This window comes from Littorina saxatilis, linkage group LG1 (assembly GCF_037325665.1).
Source record: "Littorina saxatilis isolate snail1 linkage group LG1, US_GU_Lsax_2.0, whole genome shotgun sequence".
Taxonomy (NCBI): Eukaryota; Metazoa; Mollusca; class Gastropoda; order Littorinimorpha; family Littorinidae; genus Littorina; species Littorina saxatilis.
The window spans coordinates 97,530,781-97,555,258 of NC_090245.1; the positions used below are offsets into that span (position 1 = coordinate 97,530,781).

The following is a 24,478-nucleotide window of genomic DNA, read 5'->3' on the forward strand; positions in this document are numbered from 1 at the left end:
GCAGCAATAGACATTTGATCAGAGTGTGCTGTGATGCAAGTAACATGACCTAGCTTGAACAGTGTGTGATACATTTAGTACGATACTGATATTTAGCAAAAATATAGACTAACCTGATTAATGTGTGCTGCATTGCAAGAATCTTATTAACACTATCCATGTATTAAATTATGTAAACCAATGTTGACCTTTCTCCGCTACTTCGAGAGCATGGGAAAGAGTGAAGGAAAGTAAAGTCAAGGCAGTACCTGTTTCTTTAGCTAATACGAAAAGGCGGCGTGTTTTCCTTCCATAAACTTCCTTTGGAAGGCGCACGCAGAAAGAAACAGGCTGACGAAAACTGACTTGTGACACAGTACTCCACAGTCACCAACAAAAGGTTATTCAGTCATCCCACACTAGTACAGTATCTCAGACTAAGAGTCACAAGTATCAGTATCTAAACTATCTTCATTGGTACCTGTAGGTATGAGTTATCCAGGTAAGAATCCAGGTGAAAATCGCCTTCACATCAGAAACGTTTCAATTGGTTGTTCAGGTAACTGCATGTACATGCACAACAAAAAACAAATGGAAACAACTAAATCTTTGCTATGTCCCAAGAAAGACGGCATTGCACGACAGAATGGCAGAGTACAGGTGATTTCATTATAGCAGTTCAGTTGTCACCAGCACCATCACGCGGACCACCTTCTGCTGTTCCCATCTGCTGCCCGAGGACTCTTTGTTAGTCACTTCTGGTGTGGTAAACCTCAAAACAGTGGGGAATACACAGAGTGACTTGGCATTGTTCACAGTGATAGGCAGACTGCTTTCTCTTGAAGCCAGCTCTGTTCTGCCTTACTGGGTTACAGGCCACACAGTCACGTTGTGGACGCTGTCTCTTGGCACCGACTGTGGCGGTGTTGTAGGTTGGTCGGTGTGTACCAATCATGCGTCTGGGGGAGTTGACTGCTTTCCTTCCTCTTGGTACTGGCTTTGGAGCTTCTGGAGAAGATGAGATCAGCTGTCGGACTAGCAGCTTCCGGAACTCATGATGCGACAGGGACACACCAGCAAACTTGCGGTGGAGAAAGTTGGCATTGCACATGGCAACTGTGAATAAATAGAAGTAGAGCTTTCTCCACCACTTGACGATATTCCTTAACACAGAATAGTTCTTGATGACCTGATCAGATGTGTCCACCCCGGCGGCCCATGTTCTTGATGTAGTCAACAATGCAGAGTGGTTTCCAGATGGGGTCACCATTGTCATTTACTTTGTCGAGCTTGGAATGTTGAGGCAGGCGCACTGTAGACAGCATGTGAACATCACGCTTGTCGTGGTGTTTCACAGCAAGAAGGTGCTCAGCTTGCCGGAAGATGGTCTGTCCTTGACTCAGCTTGACGGTGTCAGCTCCTCGTTTCTGCTTCTTGAAAGCCTCAGGCATGCCGCGTCTGGATGTTCGAGCTGTACCAGAGGCGTAAGTGTTGAGCAGGTACAGTTCGTTGAATAATTCAGGACTGGTGTAGTAGTTGTCCATGAAAATTATGTGACCTTTGTCCAAAAGACCGCCAAAGGCAAGAAGACCCAGCACGACTTGAATGGTAGTCTTTCTTTCTTTATTTGGTGTTTAACGTCGTTTTCAACCATTCAAGGTTATATTTGAGTGGTAGTGACCAAGTCTTCATCAAGTTGAAGAGCCTCACACAAGTTTGTGCGAGGCGTGGAACCCTGATAGATGTCCATGGAAATGACATAACCCGACTTCGTCTCGCAGGCTTCATAAAGCTTGATGCCAAATTTATCTGGCTTTGCTGGGTTGTAGACACGGAATCGCAGTCTACCCTTCCATGGACATGTCGCCTCGTCAAAGCTGATGTCTTGCTCTGGGGTGTACACCTCGACGAATTGCTTGCGAAGATGTGTGAAGAATGGCCGTAGCTTGCGCGGTTGGCCCGTGTGTTGTCCACAAGGTGGAAGTTGCTGAGGATAGCCTAGAACCTCACAAAAGACATCTTCTTTGTGAAAAAGGGAGTGGAGATGATCTCATCCTGGCTCCAGTACTCTTCAATAGTAGGCTTGATGACCAGGCCTGTTGCAATAACCAGCGACAGGAAAACCTTCATCTCGTCGAGAGTGACAGGTAACCAGCGGTGTAGCTTGAAAAATGGAGATGAAAAAATAAATGTTCTAGTTCATGGGTTTTTTAAAACACACACACACACACAGAAACACACTCACGCTCTCTCTCTCTCTCTCTTACATGGGCATCATACATACAGTGCCCACACTCACCCACATACATATAAACACCAACAACCCATGGCCTAGTGGTAAGGCGTCCGCCCCGTGATCGGGAGGTCGTGGGTTCGAACCCCGACCGGGTCATACCTAAGACTTTAAAATTGGCAATCTAGTGGCTGCTTCCCCTGGCGTCTGGCATTATGGGGTTAGTGCTAGGACTGGTTGGTCCGGTGTCAGAATAATGTGACTGGGTGAGACATGAAGCCTGTGCTGCGACTTCTGTCTTGTGTGTGGCGCACGTTATAATATATATGTCAAAGCAGCACCGCCCTGATATGGCCCTTCGTGGTCGGCTGGGCGTTAAGCAAACAAACAAACAAACAAACAAACCAACAACCCAACCCCCATACACACTCGTACATAACCATCCCACATACAGTGCACACAGTCATCCACATGCATGTGCAAAGACACATACAACCCCCTTACTCCTCACACACACACACACACACACACACACACACACACACACACACACACACACACACACACACACACACACCAACAAACAAACATAACACACGTATAAACACTTCATCCAGTCATAGATCTAACCATAGATCCCTGACCGACTTGAGGACTGCATTCTGCTTGTCAATCTTCTTCTTCTAATAGTAACCAGTCATAGTCTTCCAATAATAACCACAGTCACAGTCTATTATTCTGTTGCCCCACACAAACAACTCGTCCCCCCCCCCCCCCACCCCGAACACAAATCTACACACACACTGATACGCCAACCCAGACACACACTTCTACTTGAGCACTCACACATGAACAGAAACTACTTTCAATTTCATATCAATAGTCTAATATCGTTTTTCAGTAAAAGCAAACTATTCACCTGGACAAAAAGGAAGAAGAAAGAAACGGAAGAAAACATGTTTGCAAGAGACAGAGAGAGAGAGAGAGAGAGAGAGAGAGAGAGAGAGAGAGAGAGAGAGAGAGAGAGAGAGAGAGAGAGAGAGAGAGAGAGAGAGAGAGAGAGAGAGAGAGCAAAAGTCGGTCGAAACTGACGAAAGGCTTACCGTGAGTGTGGCTTTAGATTTCCAGCGTCAATTTTTCGTTGAGCGTAGTCATTCGTTTGTTTGACTAACAGATCGATCATTTCATCGCCAACAAACAGTCGGAAAAAATCCAAGGGCTGTGGGTTTTCTGGAAAATCTTCGCCGACATTCAAAACAGTTTCACGATCAAACGGCATGTTGACAGTAGCCCCTTCCCCCCACTCACTACTCCAGCCTTCTTGAACGTCTGCTTCGAAGTCTCTGTTGTTTGGGGCCTGATCTAGGTCCAAAATATCCTCAACGAGCATTACATCTTGTAAATCAATGTAAATGGCTTCTTCCCCTACTTCGTCAAGATCGGGATCGGCGAAGAAATCATCAAAAAAAAGTCTTGAAAAACATTGCGATCAGTCCGTGGATCTATGGGAGCAGCCATTTTGGAGCATGTGCTACAGCTCAGCTGGGTGCCCTGTATTTTTGACAATCGCCTACTCAAATGTGCTTCAGAACTTGGATCTACAGGTTCATATGGCAATCCGTTTGTAAAGAAATTACGTTTTTTCCTGTTGATCTAAATAATAAATTATTTAACTAAATAATTCATTATATAGCTAAATAATTCATTATTTAACTAAATAATTTATTATTTACACAAAAGTAAAAAGTGTGATTGTTGTAATTAAAGAAATCTTTTATTTACTAAACAATTCATTATTTAATAAAAAAAAATCCATTATTTACTATATAATGCATTATATACTATAGAATGCATTGTATACTATAGAATGCATTGTATACTATAGAATGCATTCTATACTATAGAATGCATTCTATAATATAGAATGCATTCTATAATATAGAATGCATTCTATAATATAGAATGCATTACGAAACTACTCTCTGTGTCTCTGTCTCTCTATGTTTCTCTCTCTCTCTCTCCCTCTCTCTCTCCCTCTCTCTCTCTTTCTCTCTATTCAATTAAACTGTGTCTGTGTCAGTGTCTCTGTCTCTGTCTGTCTGTCTGTCTCTCTCCCTCTCTCTCTCTCCGTTTCTCTCTCTCTATTTCTGTCTCTCTCTGTCTCTCTGTGTGGCTCTCTCTCTCTCTCTCTCTGTCTCTCTGTTTCTCTCTCTCCCTCTCCCCCTCTCTCTCTCTCTCTCTCTCCGTTTCTCTCTCTCTGTTTCTGTCTCTCTCTGTCTCTCTGTGTGTCTCTCTGTGTCTCTGTTTCTCTCTCCCTCTCTCTCTCTCTCTCTCTCTCTCTCTCTCTCTCTCTCTCTCTCTCTCTCTCTCTCTCTCTCTCTCTCTCTCTCTCTCTCTCTCTCTGTGTTACTGTATTGTATACTATAGAATGCATTGTATACTATAGAATGCATTCTATAATATAGAATGCATTCTATAATATAGAATGCATTCTATAATATAGAATGCATTGTATACTATAGAATGCGTTCTATATTATAGAATGCATTCTATATTATAGAATGCATTCTATAGTATACAATGCATTCTATATTATAGAATGCATTCTATATTATAGAATGCATTCTATAGTATACAATGCATTCTATATTATAGAATGCATTCTATATTATAGAATGCATTCTATAGTATACAATGCATTCTATAGTATACAATGCATTCTATAGTATATAATGCATTATATAGTAAATAATGGATTTTTTTTTATTAAATAATGAATTGTTTAGTAAATAAAAGATTTCTTTAATTACAACAATCACACTTTTTACTTTTGTGTAAATAATGAATTATTTAGTTAAATAATGAATTATTTAGCTATATAATGAATTATTTAGTTAAATAATTCATTATTTAGATCAACAGGAAAAAACGTAATTTCTTTACAAACGGATTGCCATAGGTTCAGGGCCCAACTGACCTTATAAGTTATTTCTATAGAATACAGATCGAAGGATATGTTTTCGCATCCATAGGATGTAATCGGAACCGACCAAACAGACTGACGCAGCCCCACGAAATATGTCGCGACAACCAGCGTAAGGGTTAATGCTGCGTCGCCCAAAACAAATAACGGTTTTGGGTGTGACGAAAAAAAGAACAGGGCCGGAGTGCTATGTAAATAATGAGCAATTCTTCCAAATCCATTTAAACAAGAAGAGCAAACGCTCGATCGAGTCACTTTCGCAGTTCTGAATATTATATGAGGCATCAGATGGACAGGAAGAAATTGCTATTCACAACACAATGAGTCACGTTCACATAAAATTTGAGCCCGGTCACTTTTATAGTTTCCGAGAAAAGCCCAACGTTAAGTTGTGTGTTGCCGAACAGAAAAGACTAGTTATCTCCCTTGTTTTTCTGATAACGTTCGTAAAAGGCTACAGATGTAAATACTTTGATGTAAAGAATAATCCTACAAAGTTTCAATCACATCCGATGAACTTTGTCAAAGATATAAAATGTCTAATTTTTCCTTTGACGCTGACCTGTGACCTTGAAAAAGGTCAAAGGTCAACGAAACCATCGTTAAAGTGTAGAGGTCATTGGAGGTCACGACTAAACAAAATATGAGCCCGATCGCTTTGATAGTTTCCGAGAAAAGTCCAACGTTAAGGTGGTGTCTACGGACGGCCGGCCGGACGGCCGGCCGGACGGCCGGCCGGACAGACTAACACTGACCGATTACATAGTCACATTTTCTCAAGTGACTCAAAAATATGACACCACCAGATTGTTCCCGCATATTGAGCCAGCATTTTTTTTTTCATGGCAAATCGATGTTGCAGTTCCGGAGCAAATGATAAAAATTTCTTTCCGAATTTGCGTTCAAACGTGTTTTTCCCATAATATAACAATGCACAGCTCGAAAATATGGCCAGAGAGGGAGTCTTCTGGTGGGTAGGGGGGGGGGGGGGGGTAAGAAGAGAGGGAGTCTTCTGGTGGGTAGGGTGGTAGGGGGAGGGGGTAAGAAGAGAGGGAGTCTTCTGGTGGGTACGGTGGTAGGGGGAGGGGGTAAGAGGAGAGGGAGTCTTCTGGTGGGTAGGGTGGTAGGGAGAGGGGGTAAGAAGAGAGGGAGTCTTCTGGTGGGTAGGGTGGTAGGGGGAGGGGGTAAGAGGAGAGGGAGTCTTCTGGTGGGTAGGGTGGTAGGGGGAGGGGGTAAGAAGAGAGGGAGTCTTCTGGTGGGTAGGGTGGTAGGGGGTAAGAAGAGAGGGAGTCTTCTGGTGGGTAGGGTGGTAGGGGGTAAGAAGAGAGGGAGTCTTCTGGTGGGTAGGGTGGTAGGGGGAGGGGGTTAAGAAGAGAGGGAGTCTTCTGGTGGGTAGGGTGGTAGGGAGAGGGGATAAGAAGAGAGGGAGTCTTCTATTGGGTAGGGTGGTAGGGGGAGGGGGTAAGAAGAGAGGGAGTCTTCTATTGGGTAGGGTGGTAGGGGGAGGGGGTAAGAAGAGAGGGAGTCTTCTGGTGGGTAGAGTGGTAGGGGGAGAGGGTAAGAAGAGAGGGAGTCTTCTGGTGGGTAGGGTGGTAGGGGGAGGGGGTAAGAAGAGAGGGTGTCTTCTATTGAGTAGGGTGGTAGGGAGAGGGGGTAAGAAGAGAGGGAGTCTTCTGGTGGGTAGGGTGGTAGGGGGAGGGGGTAAGAAGAGAGGGAGTCTTCTGGTGGGTAGGGTGGTAGGGGGTGGGGGTAAGAAGAGAGGGAGTCTTCTGGTGGGTAGGGTGGTAGGGAGAGGGGATAAGAAGAGAGGGAGTCTTCTAGTGGGTAGGGTGGTAGGGGGAGGGGGTAAGAAGAGAGGGCGTCTTCCAGTGGGTAGGGTGGTAGGGAGAGGGGGTAAGAAGAGAGGGAGTCTTCTGGTGGGTAGGGTGGTAGGGGGAGGGGGTAAGAAGAGAGGGAGTCTTCTAGTGGGTAGGGTGGTAGGGAGAGGGTGTAAGAAGAGAGGGAGTCTTCTAGAGGGTAGGGTGGTAGGGGGAGGGGGTAAGAAGAGAGGGAGTCTTCTAGAGGGTAGGGTGGTAGGGGAAGGGGGGAGGAAGAGAGGGAGTCTTCTATCGGGTGGGGAGGGTGGTAGGGAGAGGGGGTAAGAAGAGAGGGTGTCTTCTATTGAGTAGGGTGGTAGGGGGAGGGGGTAAGAAGAGAGGGAGTCTTCTGGTGGGTAGGGTGGTAGGGAGAGGGGGTAAGAAGAGAGGGAGTCTTCTAGTGGGTAGGTGGAGGGGGTAAGAAGAGAGGGAGTCTTCTAGTGGGTAGGGGGAGGGGGTAAGAAGAGAGGGAGTCTTCTAGAGGGTAGGGTGGTAGGGAGAGGGGGTAAGAAGAGAGGGAGTCTTCTAGTGGGTAGGTGGAGGGGGTAAGAAGAGAGGGAGTCTTCTAGTGGGTAGGGGGAGGGGGTAAGAAGAGAGGGAGTCTATTAATAACAATTACTAATTGTCTTGCCCAAATTGAGTTTTGGCAGGCCCAGACAAAATATGTGTACTTAGACACTGTCCTGCCCTCATTTCTGCCACTATGACATCATAACATGATGTCATCACCAATACTCTAGCCAAGACTAAGCTGTGACCAAATCGAAACAAGAAGGGCAAAGCCCATACGACTCACATGCTTGACCTCAAATAACTAAACCTAGCAATGACATCATACACTAAGAACTGCTTCACACATTTTTTCTACCAAAATACATGTGACCTTGACCCACCCAAGGTCAAGGTCATCCAAGTTCATGCAACACAAAGCTGTTAATTCAAGACATAGGAAGTACAATGGTGCTTATTGGCCCTTTCTACCATGAGATATGGTCACTTTTAGTGGTTCACTACCTTATTTTGGTCACATTTCATAAGGGTCAAAGTGACCTTGACCTTGATCATATGTGACCAAATGTGTCTCATGATGAAAGCATAACATGTGCCCCACATAATTTTTAAGTTTGAAACAGTTATCTTCCATAGTTCAGGGTCAAGGTCACTTCAAAATATGTATACAATCCAACTTTGAAGAGCTCCTGTGACCTTGACCTTGAAGCAAGGTAAACCAAACTGGTATCAAAAGATGGGGCTTACTTTGCCCTATATATCATATATAGGTGAGGTATTCAATCTCAAAAACTTCAGAGAAAATGGGGAAAATGTGAAAAATAGCTGTTTTTTAGACAACATTATGGCCCCTGCGACCTTGACCTTGAAGCAAGGTCAAGATGCTATGTATGTTTTTTGGGGCCTTGTCATCATACACCATCTTGCCAAATTTGGTACTGATAGACTGAATAGTATCCAAGAAATATCCAACGTTAAAGTTTTCCGGACGGCCGGCCGCCGGCCGGCCGGCTGGACGGACGGACGGACGGCTCGGGTGAGTACATAGACTCACTTTTGCTTCGCATGTGAGTCAAAAATGACATCATAGCTTGATGAGCTCACAACCTATTTTCTTGATCGCTCAGTGGATATTTTCAGGGGTGAAAATCGTCTCTAGCAAACATTTTCATGCTGTGACACTGAAATTTGACAAAAACAAGCTAACATTGTTTCATGTCTGCTGAATGTCAACAACTACAATTGTGTGAAATGTTGAGTCTTTTGCTTCCAAAATATCTTAGAAAACCTCAACTGAAAGGTTTTATGAACATGACCCTGCTGTGACCCAATAATTTGAAGGGTCAAGTCGGCAGATTATAAAACCCTTGAAGTGTGCAAAGTTTCAAAGCACTAGCTTCAAATACACCTGCCATAATGTCAACGTTAAGTTTTTATGAATCGAATACGACCCCGCTGTGACCTACAATTTGCCGAGGATCATCCAAACTGGGGTCCAGTCGGGAGATCATCAAACCCTAGCAGTGTGCAAAGTTTCAAAGCTCTATTTTCAAAAACATCCGAGATAATCTCAACGTTAAGTGTTTTGTCCACGGACGGCCGGCCGTCCATACAGACGGACACTGATGAATACTAATACCCACCGATTACTCAGGTGAGTCAAAAAGCAAACGCTCATGCTTTTTCTGTCAATACAAAAGTGGGTCAAGTCAACTGTACATGTACTTTCCAGGTCGATGACAGTTGAGTGCCGTCTTGAATATCACTTTTACTTATTCCCAGAACCACAAATAACGTCAAATGATTTCTGGCAGACGACCGTTGGAGTGAGTAGTCTGCCCCAGGACCGCTATAGCTTTAGGGTCCGTTGAAGCGAATGTATTTAACTGCACCAAACTCTCCCACTATTCCAGCCTGAACTGAATAACGCAGTTCTCCAACGGCACACTTTTACCGAAACTGAAGATTTTTATGCTGCAGCACTAATGACTTACTTTTGGAAATTGTCCGCACGTTCTGTTTCTCCTTGTCGCCTCCATAAGTACCAGGCCTTTCCTGCGGACTCTTGGCGTCTTGCGCTGGTGTGCTCGCAGAGGTGGACTGCGTGTCGGCCTGCTTCCAGAGAGGGATTTTTGCCGGAGTTTCGGTGGCCGTGACCTTGATGTGAGGCGTGCCTGTCGACAAGGGGATCCCGTCAACGTTTAGCCCACACTTGGCCAACGTGGATTGCCTCCCTCTTCTTAACGTTCTCGACAGTCACTCCATTTTTTCACAAACTTCCTGGTGTTCTGAGCGACGAGGGTTGCATCAGCTGACACGAGGATTTAGAATGAACTACCCTGTCAGGAACTTTGGTAATATACAGTGTGGAACCCTCCTTTACGACCTACCCAAGACGACCCAACCCGGTCCCTAGCCCATTTCAGGTATCCCCTAGCAGCCGGCAGCCAGCTGTCTACACCCCCCCCCCCCCCCCCCCCCGCATTTTTATTTTCATACAAAGCCGGGTTTTCCCGTGTAACATGCCCCTTATGGCTTTGCCGTGAGGGCGTAACTAAAACTTTCATTTTCTCCCCCTTTACGACCTAAACAAATCTGAGAAAATCATGTCTTAAACAAGAAGGGCAAAGCCCATACGACTCACATGCTTGACCTTGACATGACCTTGACCTTCAGGGTCAAGGTCAAATAACTAACCTAGCAATGACATCATACACTAAGAACTGCTTTACACATTTTTCCTACCAAAATACATGTGACCTTGACCCTCCAAGGTCATGCAACACAAAGCTGTTAATTCAAGACATAGGAAGTACAATGGTGCTTATTGGCTCTTTTTACCATGAGATATGGTCACTTTTAGTGGTTCACTACCTTATTTTGGTCACATTTCATAAGGGTCAAAGTGACCTTGACCTTGATCATATGTGACCAAAGGTGTCTCATGATGAAAGCATAACATGTGCCCCACATCATTTTTAAGTTTGAAACAGTTATCTTCCATGGTTCAGGGTCAAGGTCACTTCAAAATATGTATTCAATCCAACTTTAAAGAGCTCCTGTGACCTTGACCTTGAAGCAAGGTAAACCAAACTGGTATCAAAAGATGGGGCTTACTTTGCCCTATATATCATATATAGGTGAGGTATTGAATCTCAAAAACTTCAGAGAAAATGGGAAAAATGTGAAAAATAGCTTTTTTTAGGCAACATTTATGGCCCCTGCGACCTTGACCTTGAAGCAAGGTCAAGATGCTATGTATGTTTTTTGGGGCCTTGTCATCATACACCATCTTGCCAAATTTGGTACTGATAGACTGAATAGTGTCCAAGAAATATCCAACGTTAAAGTTTTCCGGACGGACGACTCGGGTGAGTACATAGACTCACTTTTGCTTCGCATGTGAGTCAAAAAGTGCAGAAAGGTGACAAATGAAGATTTTTCCTTCTTACAAGACAATGTGTGATTTGGCACATTTTGCCTCAGTCTTTATCAAGAGCCTGTCTAACCCACTTTGAAGCTGTTGGAGACTGCAGTAGTGTTCCCTACATCAAGGCGAGTGCACAATGGTGCATTTCTACCCCCCCCCCCCCCCCCCCCCCTAATGTTCACTTTAATATCAATCAATCAATAGATATTCAGTCACAGTTTAACTAACTCATTCACCCTCATCACTCACTCATCCATCCATCACAACAACACTGTTTGATGCACACACTGCCTGCCTTCCGCACTGGGAAGCCGCTTCGCTTCGCAACAACAACACTGAAAACTCGCCGGGAAATACCCCCACGTACCACACGTGTGCTTGTTTCTTCCGACTAATATCAATTTTGGAGAAAAAAAAGACAAAACTGGATGAAAAATTTTACGGCCCCGGCAATCTCATTACTCTGAAAGGGGAACCGGAAGTGGCTGGTCCCCAGGTTTCGAAGTTGACCGATATTCCCACTAAAGTGACCTAGATCCTGAGACAGCCATCCAGTAGAATGTAGGTCCGTGCGCAGACACTGGAAACACGCTGTGCAGATTAACATGTAAGAAATCTCCTTTGGCATCTTCTTTATCTATTTTTCTGGAGCTACGAAACCGAACAATGTGAAATCGTCTTCTCCGAATCGGCGAACTGCAGCTCGGTGATAACTGTATCTAATTCTATACCACAATTCTTCACACGATCTGACCTAACCTTGACCCCTGACCTGGTCTACATACCACACACGACACAAAACAGTCAGCTGTTTTTACCCCCCCCCCCCCCCCCCCCCAAAGAAGAAAAAAAAACACCACCCGTTTTCTTTGGATACACACTTTAACTACATACGTGCCGACGAAATGTTGATAATTGCTTCAATACTTTGAAGCTGTTGCTTGAATAACAAGAGGCGAAGCCTTCAAGGCTCCCGTCAGAAATCGACAAACAGTAACACAAACTCAATCACTCCGTCACACATACACACACACAGTAAGCATAGACACGGTGCAAGAGTGGGAGACGCTAGATCTAGATCTGTCTGTCTCTAGCCTACTTACGGGGACACGACTGCCACTGAGATCGACACTGCCCTTTCGACAGCGCTTCCTCGCGCAGACACTGAAAACACGCTGTGCAGATCAACCTGTAGGAAATCTCCTTTGGTATCTTCTTTATCTATTTTTTCTGGAGCCGCGACGAAACCGAACAATGTGAAATCGTCTTCCCCGAATCGGCGAACTGCAGCTGGGTGAGAACTGTATCTATACCACAATACTTCATGCGATCTGACCTAACCTTGACCCCTGACCTGGTCTACATACCACACAAAACACAAACCAGTCAGCTGTTTTTACCCCCCCCCCCCCCCCAAAAAAAAAAAAAAAAAAAAAAAAAACCCACCACCACCCGTTTTCTTTGCATACACACTTTATCTACATACGTGCCGACGAAATGTTGATCATTGCTTCAATACTTTGAAGCTGTTGCTTGGATAATAACCCGGTAAAATTAGTATTTCGGTGTTCAGTCAAATGTTAAAGTTTCTATCACACACGCACGCACGCACGCACGCACGCACGCACGCACAGACAGACAAAAGTTAGCATCGCATAGGCTACACTTACGTGAGCCAATAATCAGGTAAAATTAGTATTTCGGTGTTCAGTCAAATGTTAAAGTTTCTACCACAGACATACATACATACGCACGCACGCACAGACAGACACAAGTTAGCATCGCATAGGCTACACTTATGTGAGCCAAAAACCAAAGCATCCGAAATGCATGTTCAACATGGTTTATCTTGCGAGATTGTTGTTTGTCAAACGCATTTGACCTGTGAATATTCATCACGTCAGGTGTACGTTGTGACTCTGATTGGCTGACCAAGGTCACGAGAATTCTTTGTCTGACAGGCATAATCAGGTAGGAGCGCTCAAGTTCCCATTGTGGCTGTTCTGTCTAATTCGCGCTCTCGCTTCGAAATTTCTTTTGGTCGAAATAAACGGTAATAAAACCGTTATTTTTGATATGCTGACTGTTAGCAAATAATAACAGGCATGTCTCACAAACGATACATCATACTGTGGTTCTTGTGCTTAGGCTGTGTATTGGATTGTCACTGTATGCCTGCATTATTAGATGTCAGTAATAATTATATGTGCTGATTGTTCTCTTTGCCTGCGCGCGTATAGTATGTTGGTTATGTTTGGTTATAGTATGTTTGCTTATGTTTGGTCGTTATTTTTGCCTGTGCGTGTATTGTATATTTGGTCGTTTTCTTTGCCTGTGCATGTATAGTTTGTTGGTTATATTTGGTCGGTTTCTTTGCCTGTGCGTGTATAGTATGCTTGGTCGATGTATGTATTGTAAAGCGCTAAGAGTAGACAATTTTCTAGAATAGCGCTATAAAAGTTTGCATTATTATTATTATTATATCAGCATTCGCCTAAAAGGCTCATGCTTGATATTTTTTTTCTCGACATGCCTGTTATCATTCGCTGACAGTCAGCATATTAGAAATAACTCATAATAACATGATGACATCACCAATACTCTAGCCAAGACCAAGCTGTGACCAAATCAAAACAAGTCGCGTAAGGCGAAATTACTACATTTTGGTCAAGCTGTGGAACTCACAGAATGAAACTGAACGCACTGCATTTTTTCACAATGACCGTAGTCCGCCACTTGTGCATAACGGAGTAAAACTGACGAGCCTGTTCAGCGCGGTAGTGGTTTCGCTGTGCTGCATAGCACGCCCTTTCTGTACCTCTCTTCGTTTTAACTTTCTGAGCGTGTTTTTAATCCTAACATATCATCTATATCTATATACAGCTTGTGTGTGTGTGTGTGTGTGTGTGTGTGTGTGTGTGTGTGTGTGTGTGTGTGTGTGTGTGTGTGTGTGTGTGTGTGTGTGTCTGTCTGTCTGTCTGTCTGTCACTTCGCGATGCACGGCCAAAGTTCTCGATGGATCTGTTTCAAATTTGGTGGGCATATTCAGGTAGATCCCGGACACAATCTGGTCGATGAAAATTTTCAACACGTGCTCTAAGCGCGGCGCGGTGAACCGATTTTGGTTTTTCTGTAGATCCATTCCCCGTAACTCTTCCTTATCTTCTCCAGTGTTTTGCGCGTTTATCTCCCTTCCTTCGTGTGGCGTCAATCACGTCAACACCTGCTCTAAGCCGGAGAACCGCCACGCTGCATACTCCGTCTCGCGATCCACCCGGCGAAGCGGGTAATCATCTAGTATATATATATGATTTTGGAATCAGGAACCGACAAGGAATAAGATGAAATTGTTTTTAAATCGATTTTGGAAATTTAATTCTGATCATAATTTTTATATTTTTAATTTTCAGAGCTTGTTTTTGATCCAAATATAACATATCTATATGTTTTTGGAATCAGGAAATGATGTAGAATAAGATGAACGTAAATTTGTATCATTTTATATAAAAAAAATTATTACAATTTTCAGATTTTTAATGACCAAAGTCATTAATTAATTTTTAAGCCACCAAGCTGAAATGCAATACCGAAGTCCGGCCTTCGTCAAAGATTGCTTTACAAATATTTCAATCAATTTGATTGAAAAATGAGGGTGTGACAGTGCCGCCTCAACTTTTACAAAAAGCCGGATATGACGTCATCAAAAGTATTTATCAAAAAAAAGAAAAAAAATCCGGGGATATCATTCCCAGGAACTCTCATGTCAAATTTCATAAAGATCGCTCCAGTAGTTTGGTCTGAATCGCTCTACACACACACACACACACACACACACACACACACACACACACACACACACACACACACACACACACACACACACCACGACCCTCGTCTCGATTCCCCCTCTATGTTAAAACATTTAGTCAAAACTTGACTAAATGTAAAAACTGACATCAAAGCTTGATGAGCTCACAACTTATTTTCTTGATCGCTCAGTGGATATTTTCAGGGGTGAAAATCGTCTCCAGCAAACATTTTCATGCTGTGACACTGAAATTTGACAAAAACAAGCTAACATTGTTTCATGTCTGCTGAATGTCAACAACTACAAGTGTGTGAAATGTTGAGTCTTTTGCTTCCAAATCATCTTAGAAAACCTCAACTGAAAGGTTTTATGAACATGACCCTGCTGTGACCCAATAATTTGAGGGGTCAAGTCGGCAGATTATAAAACCCTTGAAGTGTGCAAAGTTTCAAAGCACTAGCTTCAAAAACACCTGCCATAATGTCAACGTTAAGTTTTTATGAATCGAATACGACCCCGCTGTGACCTACAATTTGCCGAGGATCATCCAAACTGGGGTCCAGTCGGGAGATCATCAAACCCAAGCAGTGTGCAAAGTTTCAAAGCTCTATTTTCAAAAACATCCGAGATAATCTCAACGTCAAGTGTTTTGTCCACGGACGGCCGGCCGTCCGTCCATACAGACGGACACTCACCTCACCTCACCTACGCCTGTGACGGACACTGATGAATACTAATACCCACCGATTACTCAGGTGAGTCAAAAAGCAAACGCTCATGCTTTTTCTGTCAATACAAAAGTGGGTCAAGTCAACTGTACATGTACTTTCCAGTTCGATGACAGTTGAGTGCCGTCTTGAATATCACTGTTACACATTCCCAGAACCACGAATAACGTAAAATGATTTCTGGCAGACGACCGTTGGAGTGAGTAGTCTGCCCCAGGACCGCTATAGCTTTAGGGTCCGTTGAAGCGAATGTATTTAACTGCACCAAACTCTCCCACTATTCCAGCCTGAACTGAATAACGCAGTTCTCCAACGGCACACTTTTACCGAAACTGAAGATTTTTATGCTGTAGCACTAATGACTTACTTTTGGTAGTTTTCGGCCCGTTCTGTTTCTCCGTGTCGCCTTCATTAGTACCAGGTCTTTCCTGCGGACTCTTGGCGTCTTGCGCTGTTGTGCTCGCTTCAGCTAGCCCTTCGGTCTTTCTTCCCTCCTCAATGACATTTTTGAGTTTTAGCGCGCCGAAGGTTGACGCAGGGCGACTGTCAGAGGTGGACTGCTTGTCGGCCTGCTTCCAGGGAGCTATTTTTGCCGGAGTTTCGGTGGCCGTGACCTCTATGTGAGGCGTGCCTGACGCTGACGACAAGGAGATCCCGTGAACGTTTAGGAGGCGCTCCTTGTGCACGGCCCACTTGGATGCCTCCCTCTTCTTAGCCCTATCGATGAAGTCACACCATTTTTTTACAAAGTACTTGGTGTTCTGAGCGACGTAGGTTGCCGTGCGTTTCTCTGTGGCATAGGGCTCAAAGTTAACTATGTACTCCGGGTCCACGGGCAACTCCTTCGGTACATTGCTCTTCTTCCACCTGTTGATGGTGTTTTTCACTCGTATAAGTTTCTGCAGCGGGGTCTCCATCTGCTTGTCTTTCTCTTTCTCCTTCGCCTTGTTCTCGTGAATGAGCTTGGCCCAGACGCTCTGCTTTTTAGCCATCTTGGTCATGTTGTAGAAGGTGGCAGCTGCTTGCTTGCGCTGCCGCTTGGAGTTCGTCTCGCTCTCAATCTCCTGGAACACACAAGGTGGGAAGCATCACCACCTGTCTGTCTGTCACTCCTTCTCTAAAAATGCAATTTTAAAATCGCGTAAAGTGGGCAACGAATAGTAAAAACAGTCATTCACCTATTTAAATTAAAAAAAATTAAAAAATGGGGGCGGGGGGGTTACAGGAGTTGGACTAGATCACGTGAGGAAATTGTAATACATAGTTTCAATACATTTTGGTTTAACTTCGGCCACTTCCAAACCCCCAAATCAGACCAAGGCTGTGTGACTGCAAATAGTCCCCGTACGCATTGTAGAGTGAAATAGTGGGTAGCAATGACGCACCTTGTTGGTTCGCTCAGCCTCCTCCTGGTACGTGATGGCCACCACAGCAAGCATGAGGTTCATCAGGTAGAAGGAGCCGAAGAACACCGTCATGATGAAAAACAGCACAGTTAGTGCTCCATTTGTCAGCAGCACCTGTAAAACACACACGTACCTAAAGTGTGGATGGTTACCTAAGAGGCGGCACTGGGTGTAGTGCCTTCCTAGTGCACTTGCACTACAACAGCACTGGGTGCAGTACTCGCTCCGGCATCGAAGAATTTTGCACTAAAAAATGCACAAAATTTGACCTATTTCGTCGCCTATAGAGGACGGAAAGAATGTCATTTTGAACATTGTTATGACATTCTTTCCGTCAAAAAAAGTCAATTTAACGGTGTTAAATGAAGCGAGCATCCACACAATTAGGTTGCCATCCAGAGTTTAGGTTGCCATCCACGTGTGGATAGTTGCCTTATGGTGATTTAGGCAACCAAACCTGTGGAAACATGGGTACACACACACACACACACACACACACACACACACACACACACACACACACACACACTTACTTTTGATGTGATTGTGGGGACCCGACTCGGCATTGTGTCATTTTTGGCTCACGAAGTGTAGCCTATGCGATCGTAACTTTGTCTGTCTGTGCGTTTGTGCGTGCGTGTATGTGTGCGTGTGTGTGTGTGTATGTCTGTGGTAGAAACTTTAACATTTCCGAGTCTATGTGTGAGTGGTTATCCAAGACTATGGATAAAGCTCGCATAAGATTACGTCACGGTCAAAAGTGTTTGACGTCAATTAACGCATCATGACGGCATGCCTCCCTGTAGTCTTTCTCTCTCGCGTGGTGTGTGTGGTCTCGGTCATTGTTATTTTGAGCGGGCCGAGACTATTTGGCAGTCGTGTCCCTGTAAGTAGGCTACATGCAGACACAGACAGATCTAGATCTAGTGTCTCTCTTTCTTGCACAGTGTCACCTAAGCTTACTGTGTGTGTGGGTGTGTATGTGTGACGGAGTGATTGAGTTTGTGTTACTGTTTGTCTATTTCTTACGTGAGCCTTGAAGGCTTCGCCTCTTGTTGTTGAAATCGACCGTATGCTCCATAGAATATGATCATGCGAATTGAGAAATTGATTCAATTTGAGCCTACGAAAACGTCACGTAATTACGTTATTTCCAGCCATATCGGAGAGGCACGTTACAATAATTCAAATAGAAAGACAGCTTTACAGCACGCGTAAACCAGGGATTAATACCACTTCCACAGTAGGTCTTGTGGTTGTAACTGATCGGGCAGAAACCCCATTCAACTACCCAACCCTCGTTTATCTCAATCTTGGCATGTCATCATTTTCAAAAAAATGTAGCATAAAATCTTAGCGAATCGATGTTTTACGTCAATCGGTGTCCGAGTGTCCCGAAGGACAGCATCAAGTTCTAGTTATCTTTCATGATGTGAGCGAACACGGCCTGCTCATATGTTAGCTTGCAGGATGGGTGCAGCGAGGTACCCGCACAATCGTAATATTCGGTCACTCTTGAAATACGCATGTACAAACCTTGCGGTAGGCGTTTTCCCAGAAGTCGATGGTCATGAGTTGAAAGGTGATCAGGGCCGACCAGAAGACGTTGTCGAAGTTCATGAAGCCATAGTCAGGGTTTTCTCCAATGTTGGGCTGACACGTGTAGTTAAGGGGGCAAGCCCTGTCTCAAGGACAATGTCACAGTGCACAGTCTAACTCCAGCCGTGCCAAATATAAACTGCATTTTTTCATGACAAATTGAATGATGCCTAGCATATCCGCTCGTTACCTACCATCCATAGTGTGCGTATTGCATCGTGTGTTCGGCACGGTGTGGCAAATCCTTCACGCACACAGTGACAATACAGTCTAGTTTGGTCAACATGGTGTGGCCAATCAATCACGCGGTGGCCAATCAATCACGCTCACGACAGTCTAGTTTGGTCAACATGGTGTGGCCAATCAATCACGCGGTGGCCAATCAATCACGCTCACGACAGTCTAGTTTGGTCAACATGGTGTGGACAATCAATCACGCTCACGACAGTCTAGTTTGGTCAACATGGTGTGGCCAATCAATCACACTCACGACAGTCTAGTTTGGTCAACATGGTGTGGCCAATCAATCACGCTCACGACAGTCTAGTTTGGTCAACATGGTGTGGCCAATCAATCACACTCACGACAGTCTAGTTTGGTCAACATGGTGTGGCCAATCAATCACGCTCACGACAGTCTAGTTTGGTCAACATGGTGTGGCCAATCAATCACGCGGTGGCCAATCAATCACGCTCACGACAGTCTAGTTTGGTCAACATGGTGTGGACAATCAATCACGCTCACGACAGTCTAGTTTGGTCAACATGGTGTGGCCAATCAATCACACTCACGACAGTCTAGTTTGGTCAACATGGTGTGGCCAATCAATCACACATTCACGACAGTCTAGTTTGGCCAACATGGTGTGGCCAATCAATCACATTCACGACAGTCTAGTTTGGTCAAAATGGTGTGGCCAATCAATCACGCTCAGGACAGTCTAGTTTGGTCAACATGGTGTGGCCAATCAATCACGCTCAGGACAGTCTATTTCGGTCAACATGGTGTGGCCAATCAATCACGCTCACGACAGTCTATTTTGGTCAACATGGTGTGGCCAATCAATCACGCTCAGGACAGTCTAGTTTGCTCAACATGGTGTGGCCAATCAATCACGCTCACGACAGTCTAGTTTGGTCAACATGGTGTGGCCAATCAATCACACATTCACGACAGTCTAGTTTGGCCAACATGGTGTGGCCAATCAATCACATTCACGACAGTCTAGTTTGGTCAAAATGGTGTGGCCAATCAATCACGCTCAGGACAGTCTATTTCGGTCAACATGGTGTGGCCAATCAATCACGCTCACGACAGTCTATTTTGGTCAACATGGTGTGGCCAATCAATCACGCTCAGGACAGTCTAGTTTGCTCAACATGGTGTGGCCAATCAATCACGCTCACGACAGTCTAGTTTGGTCAACATAGTGTGGCCAATCAATCACGCTCACGACAGTCTAGTTTGCTCAACATGGTGTGGCCAATCAATCACGCTCACTACAGTCTAGTTTGGTCAACATGGTGTGGCCAATCAATCACGCTCACGACAGTCTAGTTTGGTCAACATAGTGTGGCCAATCAATCACGCTCACGACAGTCTAGTTTGCTCAACATGGTGTGGCCAATCAATCACGCTCACTACAGTCTAGTTTGGTCAACATGGTGTGGCCAATCAATCACGCTCACTACAGTCTAGTTTGGTCAACATGGTGTGGCCAATCAATCACACTCACGACAGTCTAGTTTGGTCAACATGGTGTGGCCAATCAATCACGCTCACTAGTCTTGTTTGCTCAACATGGTGTGGCCAATCAATCTCGCTCACTAGTCTAGTTTGGTCAACATGGTGTGGCCAATCAATCACGCTCACGACAGTCTAGTTTGCTCAACATGGTGTGGCCAATCAATCACGCTCACTACAGTCTAGTTTGGTCAACATGGTGTGGCCAATCAATCACGCTCACTACAGTCTAGTTTGGTCAACATGGTGTGGCCAATCAATCACGCTCACGACAGTCTAGTTTGGTCAACATGGTGTGGCCAATCAATCACACTCATTACAGTATATTCTGATCAATACGATGTGGACAATGCTAACCTCAAATAACAGTATATTTTGATCAATAAGATGTGGACAATGCTAACCTCAAATAACAGTATATTTTGATCAATAAGATGTGGACAATGCTTACCTCAAATAACAGTATATTTTGATCAATAAGATGTGGACAATGCTAACCTCAAATAACAGTATATTTTGATCAACAAGATCTGGTCAATGCTAACATCAAACAAGTCGCGTAGGGCGAAATCACAACACTTAGTCAAGCTGTCTATCGAACTCACAGAATGAAACTGAACGCACTGCTTTTTTCACCAAGACCACATGAGTTGTTCTTTGCTACTGGTCACAAGTGGGGGTCAGCTCACACGGACGCAATTTTCAATACAGTCTGGGGGAGAAACTGGTCACAAAGCACCCAGTACATGCCAGAGAGATAGGAGAATCGGCAAAATCAAAGAAAATACCAAAATCATTCAATAGATATGGAAATATTAAGATTTACTGTGAAAATGCTAGCAAAAATGGCGTCCAAAAACGGGAACGCACACTTGGTGCGTCTTTGAAGACTTACCTCCCGTTCTGTGTTGTTGATAAAAAAAAATAAAAACAATCCTGCGCTTAGAACTGTACCCACGGAATACGCGCGATATAAGCCTCATATTGATTGATTGATTGATAATAGTCGTGTTTGTGCTGTTTTTGTTGAAATAGTATCTAATAAAACTGATGCAGTTCTTGAAATGTTGCAAATTATTGTTGTCTTTGTGAAATGCGAGAGTGTTCTGAGGCGTAATCTGCATACGGCTGATGTCCCACATAGGGTACCCCACTTCGATCAGCGTATCACTCCAAATAAGCTTCATAGTGGAAAAGCGGATACACAACCAAAACACTGCATAACAGATCTACAAGTCTGAGCCATAATCATTGAAATTTACTTCCTGTATAAAATATTGCAATCAAATTTGCTCACGCCGTCCCACATGCAACGCAGGTTACCTTCGCCTTCGATTCAAAGTAACTCCACGCTAACTGAATTACCATCGAAACGCAGATAACGAACTGATTCGGAGATTACACGCCACACACTTATGATATTTTACACACAAATTTCAACTGTGTTATTTCGCGATTAACAGCCATAAACAAACAAATGTGGCGCCGTCACGTCGCTTCGGAAGGCCAGGAGAAACGCAGGTTACCAAGAGATTGTTTCCGATACCTGTCGGATTAAAATCATCGTTTTTCACGAATGAAGGCTCTTTGGCAGATCTGGTGAGTTGGAAACTGTCTATGAATGTTTCATTTAATGTCAAATGCGTACATTCTTGTCGATATTGTTACCTTTGGGCTCATAAATGAAGTCAATGGTCGTGTTTTCCTAAAGTGACTTTTGTCAGCATAGAACTTACTGTGCTTTGATCATTGACTGAGAAGAATCTTCCGATGACACTAGTTCATTTCACTACGCGACTGCAGATCTGCAAGGAAACTTATGGCAGGGGAAATAAGCTTAACTGAAGACGAATAAGCGGAGTAACTGTTCTTCAACGGATTGCTCTCACTGATCTAAATATTTAGATCTTGTCGTCTGCTAGTCTGCTAGTAAGTAGTCTTCGGTCGTGTGAAAGTCACATCTATTTCGACTGTGTGCATCGATCCGTGTAGTGAAATGTTGATCTTTGATGATTTGGCAACATAACTTCGCTACATGTGCTTTGAGTGTATCTCCCCGTTAACCATTTGAAAACGTCTTTTTATTTAACAAGGCCATGTTTCGACAGCCCGGACGGGGAGGATCCTCTTTAGCTCACAGGGTATATAATGTTTTCCGCCGATTTTTAAAGAATCCCTTCAAATTTACTATTTCAAAAGTACCCTATGACACGACTCGAGTGGCAAAGAACATTCTCAGCAATTCCTGTCTCAGTCCGTGCAGCCGTTTCGGGTCCTATCGTCATCATACAAACACACAACACAAGAACCAGCTTTAAAAGTTAGATTATGTAAGAACCATGTAAACCAGTGATTTTTTCTTATGTACATCAGATACTACAGTATTTCTGCTTTATGAAAAGCTATATTTCAAAAACAAAACTGGAGATTTAAATTTTGACCACTTTTGCCCCTTTCTGTCACCAGTACTGAAGAACAACTCACATACTCGTAGTTTCGTCAGTCCACCGCTCGTGGCAAAGGCAGTGAAATCGACAAGCCATGCAGAATAGTGCGGAAGTGGTCGCGCTGAGCAGGATAACACGCTTTTCTGTATGTCTATTCTTTTTAGCTTACTGAGTTTGTTTTTAATCCAAACATATCTTCTTCTTCTTGTCGTTCGCTGTTAGATCGTCAGTCCGGACTGCAGGGCGAAACGTGCTGTCCTCTCCAAGTCCTCTCTGGGGCCGTATATCTTCTTTTGTAGCGCCGTCTCCTCTGGCCAGGTGGTGTCCCTCAGGGCACTGTGGTTTGGACAAGCCTGCAGGATGTGGTCTGCTGTCTGATTCTTGCCACACGGACATAGGGGGGAGGGAACTAGCTTCAGGTTTGTGGCCATATGATGGTTTAGTCTGTTATGTCCAGTGCGGAGTCTGAGTAGGACGACTTGTTCTTCACGTTGGAGCAGGTGGTAGTCATCTTTCTCCGCTCTGGTTTTCCTCTTGTTTTTGATGATTGTCTTTTTTTCCTTGTACTGCAGCTGGGACGTGAACTGTTCCTTTGAGGCACCTTCCTTGGCAAGTTTGTCTGCAGCCTCGTTTCCTGCTATGTCACAATGAGCGGGCACCCAGTGAAGCACGACCCTTCGGTTCTGAGCAACCTGTTGGAGGGCGTTGTTGAGCTCAGTTTCTTTGTTGGCAGACAGAGCTTGGAGTGCTGACATTGCGTCTGTCACAAAGACGACCTGGGGACATTCATGGTCCGATCCGTCAACTATTGTGGCTGCTGTCTTCAAGGCCTGTACTTCTGCACTATAGTTGGTGCAGTGCAAACCTGTGGGAATGCTTGCTGTTTGTGCCTCTCCCTCTGGGTACCGAACTAGAACGCCGGCTCCTCCATCTCTTACAGCATCAGTGGCTGACCCATCAGTGTAGGCGTAGATCCACGCTTCTTCGAGCTTCAGGGTAGTGGTCTGCAATCATGGCCAGGGTAAGCGCCTTCTTACTGGTGGTACTCATGTCCCTTGATGTCACGCCTTTCACAGTTGTGTTGATCTCGAGGACCCTCTGGTTGGCTTCCCAAGGTGTTGGGCATGTTCCTGTGGCATCGAGCGGCAGAGTGCTTTCCGGCAGGTGGGGTAGGTACTGTCGCTCGAGGCTTCTGCTTTGGTGCACAAAGCTTGAGCGTTTCAGCCTGTTCCTGATAGGTTTTTTCCATTCTGCTGTTCATTGGGTGCTTTGGTAGGCTTTTGTATTTCTCTGCTTGGATGAGTGTCTTTGTGTCTCTTCGAGTGATCAACGGTTGGACTCCTGTCAGGGACTCCATGGTCTTGATTGGAGTTGACCTCATTGCTCCTGTCAGGATACGGAGTGTTTGATTCTGGACTTTCTCCAGGGCTTGCAGGTTGGATTTGCAAGCGCTTGACCAGGCTGGGGCTCCGTATTCAAGTTGGCGTCTCACCGTGCCTTCATACAGTGTCTTCAGGGTCTTCTCACTGGCACCCCAGTTTGTTCCAGCCAGCTTTCTCATGATTGCCAATTTGCGTCTGGCTTTGTTTTCTGCTTTCTGGATCTGTGGTTTCCAGGTCAGTCGTTTGTCGAATGTGACACCGAGGTACGTTGGTTCGTCATCATTCCTGAGTGGTGTGTCGCCAAGTTGGATGACTCCTGGCATTTGTTTTGGGGACAAGGTGAAGAGTGTGGTCGTGGATTTCTCTAGATTGAT

General features: G+C 44.6%; 1 protein-coding gene across 4 annotated transcripts in view; it reads right to left on the bottom strand.

Moving 5' to 3' along the window:
• LOC138946890 (sodium channel protein 1 brain-like) overlaps nt 1–24,478 on the bottom strand; it is a 206,328-nt gene that overhangs the window by 146,710 nt on the left and 35,140 nt on the right. For all 4 annotated transcript variants that reach the window (XR_011449462.1, XR_011449465.1, XM_070318295.1 and 1 more), the window contains exons 9-12: nt 18,470–18,614; nt 16,913–17,047; nt 15,895–16,591; nt 9,556–9,735 (exon numbers count right to left, since the gene is read on the bottom strand). Coding sequence is in view for 2 of the 4 variants with exons in the window: in XM_070318295.1 (XP_070174396.1) it covers nt 9,556–9,735; nt 15,895–16,591; nt 16,913–17,047; nt 18,470–18,614 (1,157 nt within the window). In the remaining 2 variants the exon portion in view is untranslated. The remainder of the gene's footprint in view (nt 1–9,555; nt 9,736–15,894; nt 16,592–16,912; nt 17,048–18,469; nt 18,615–24,478) is intronic.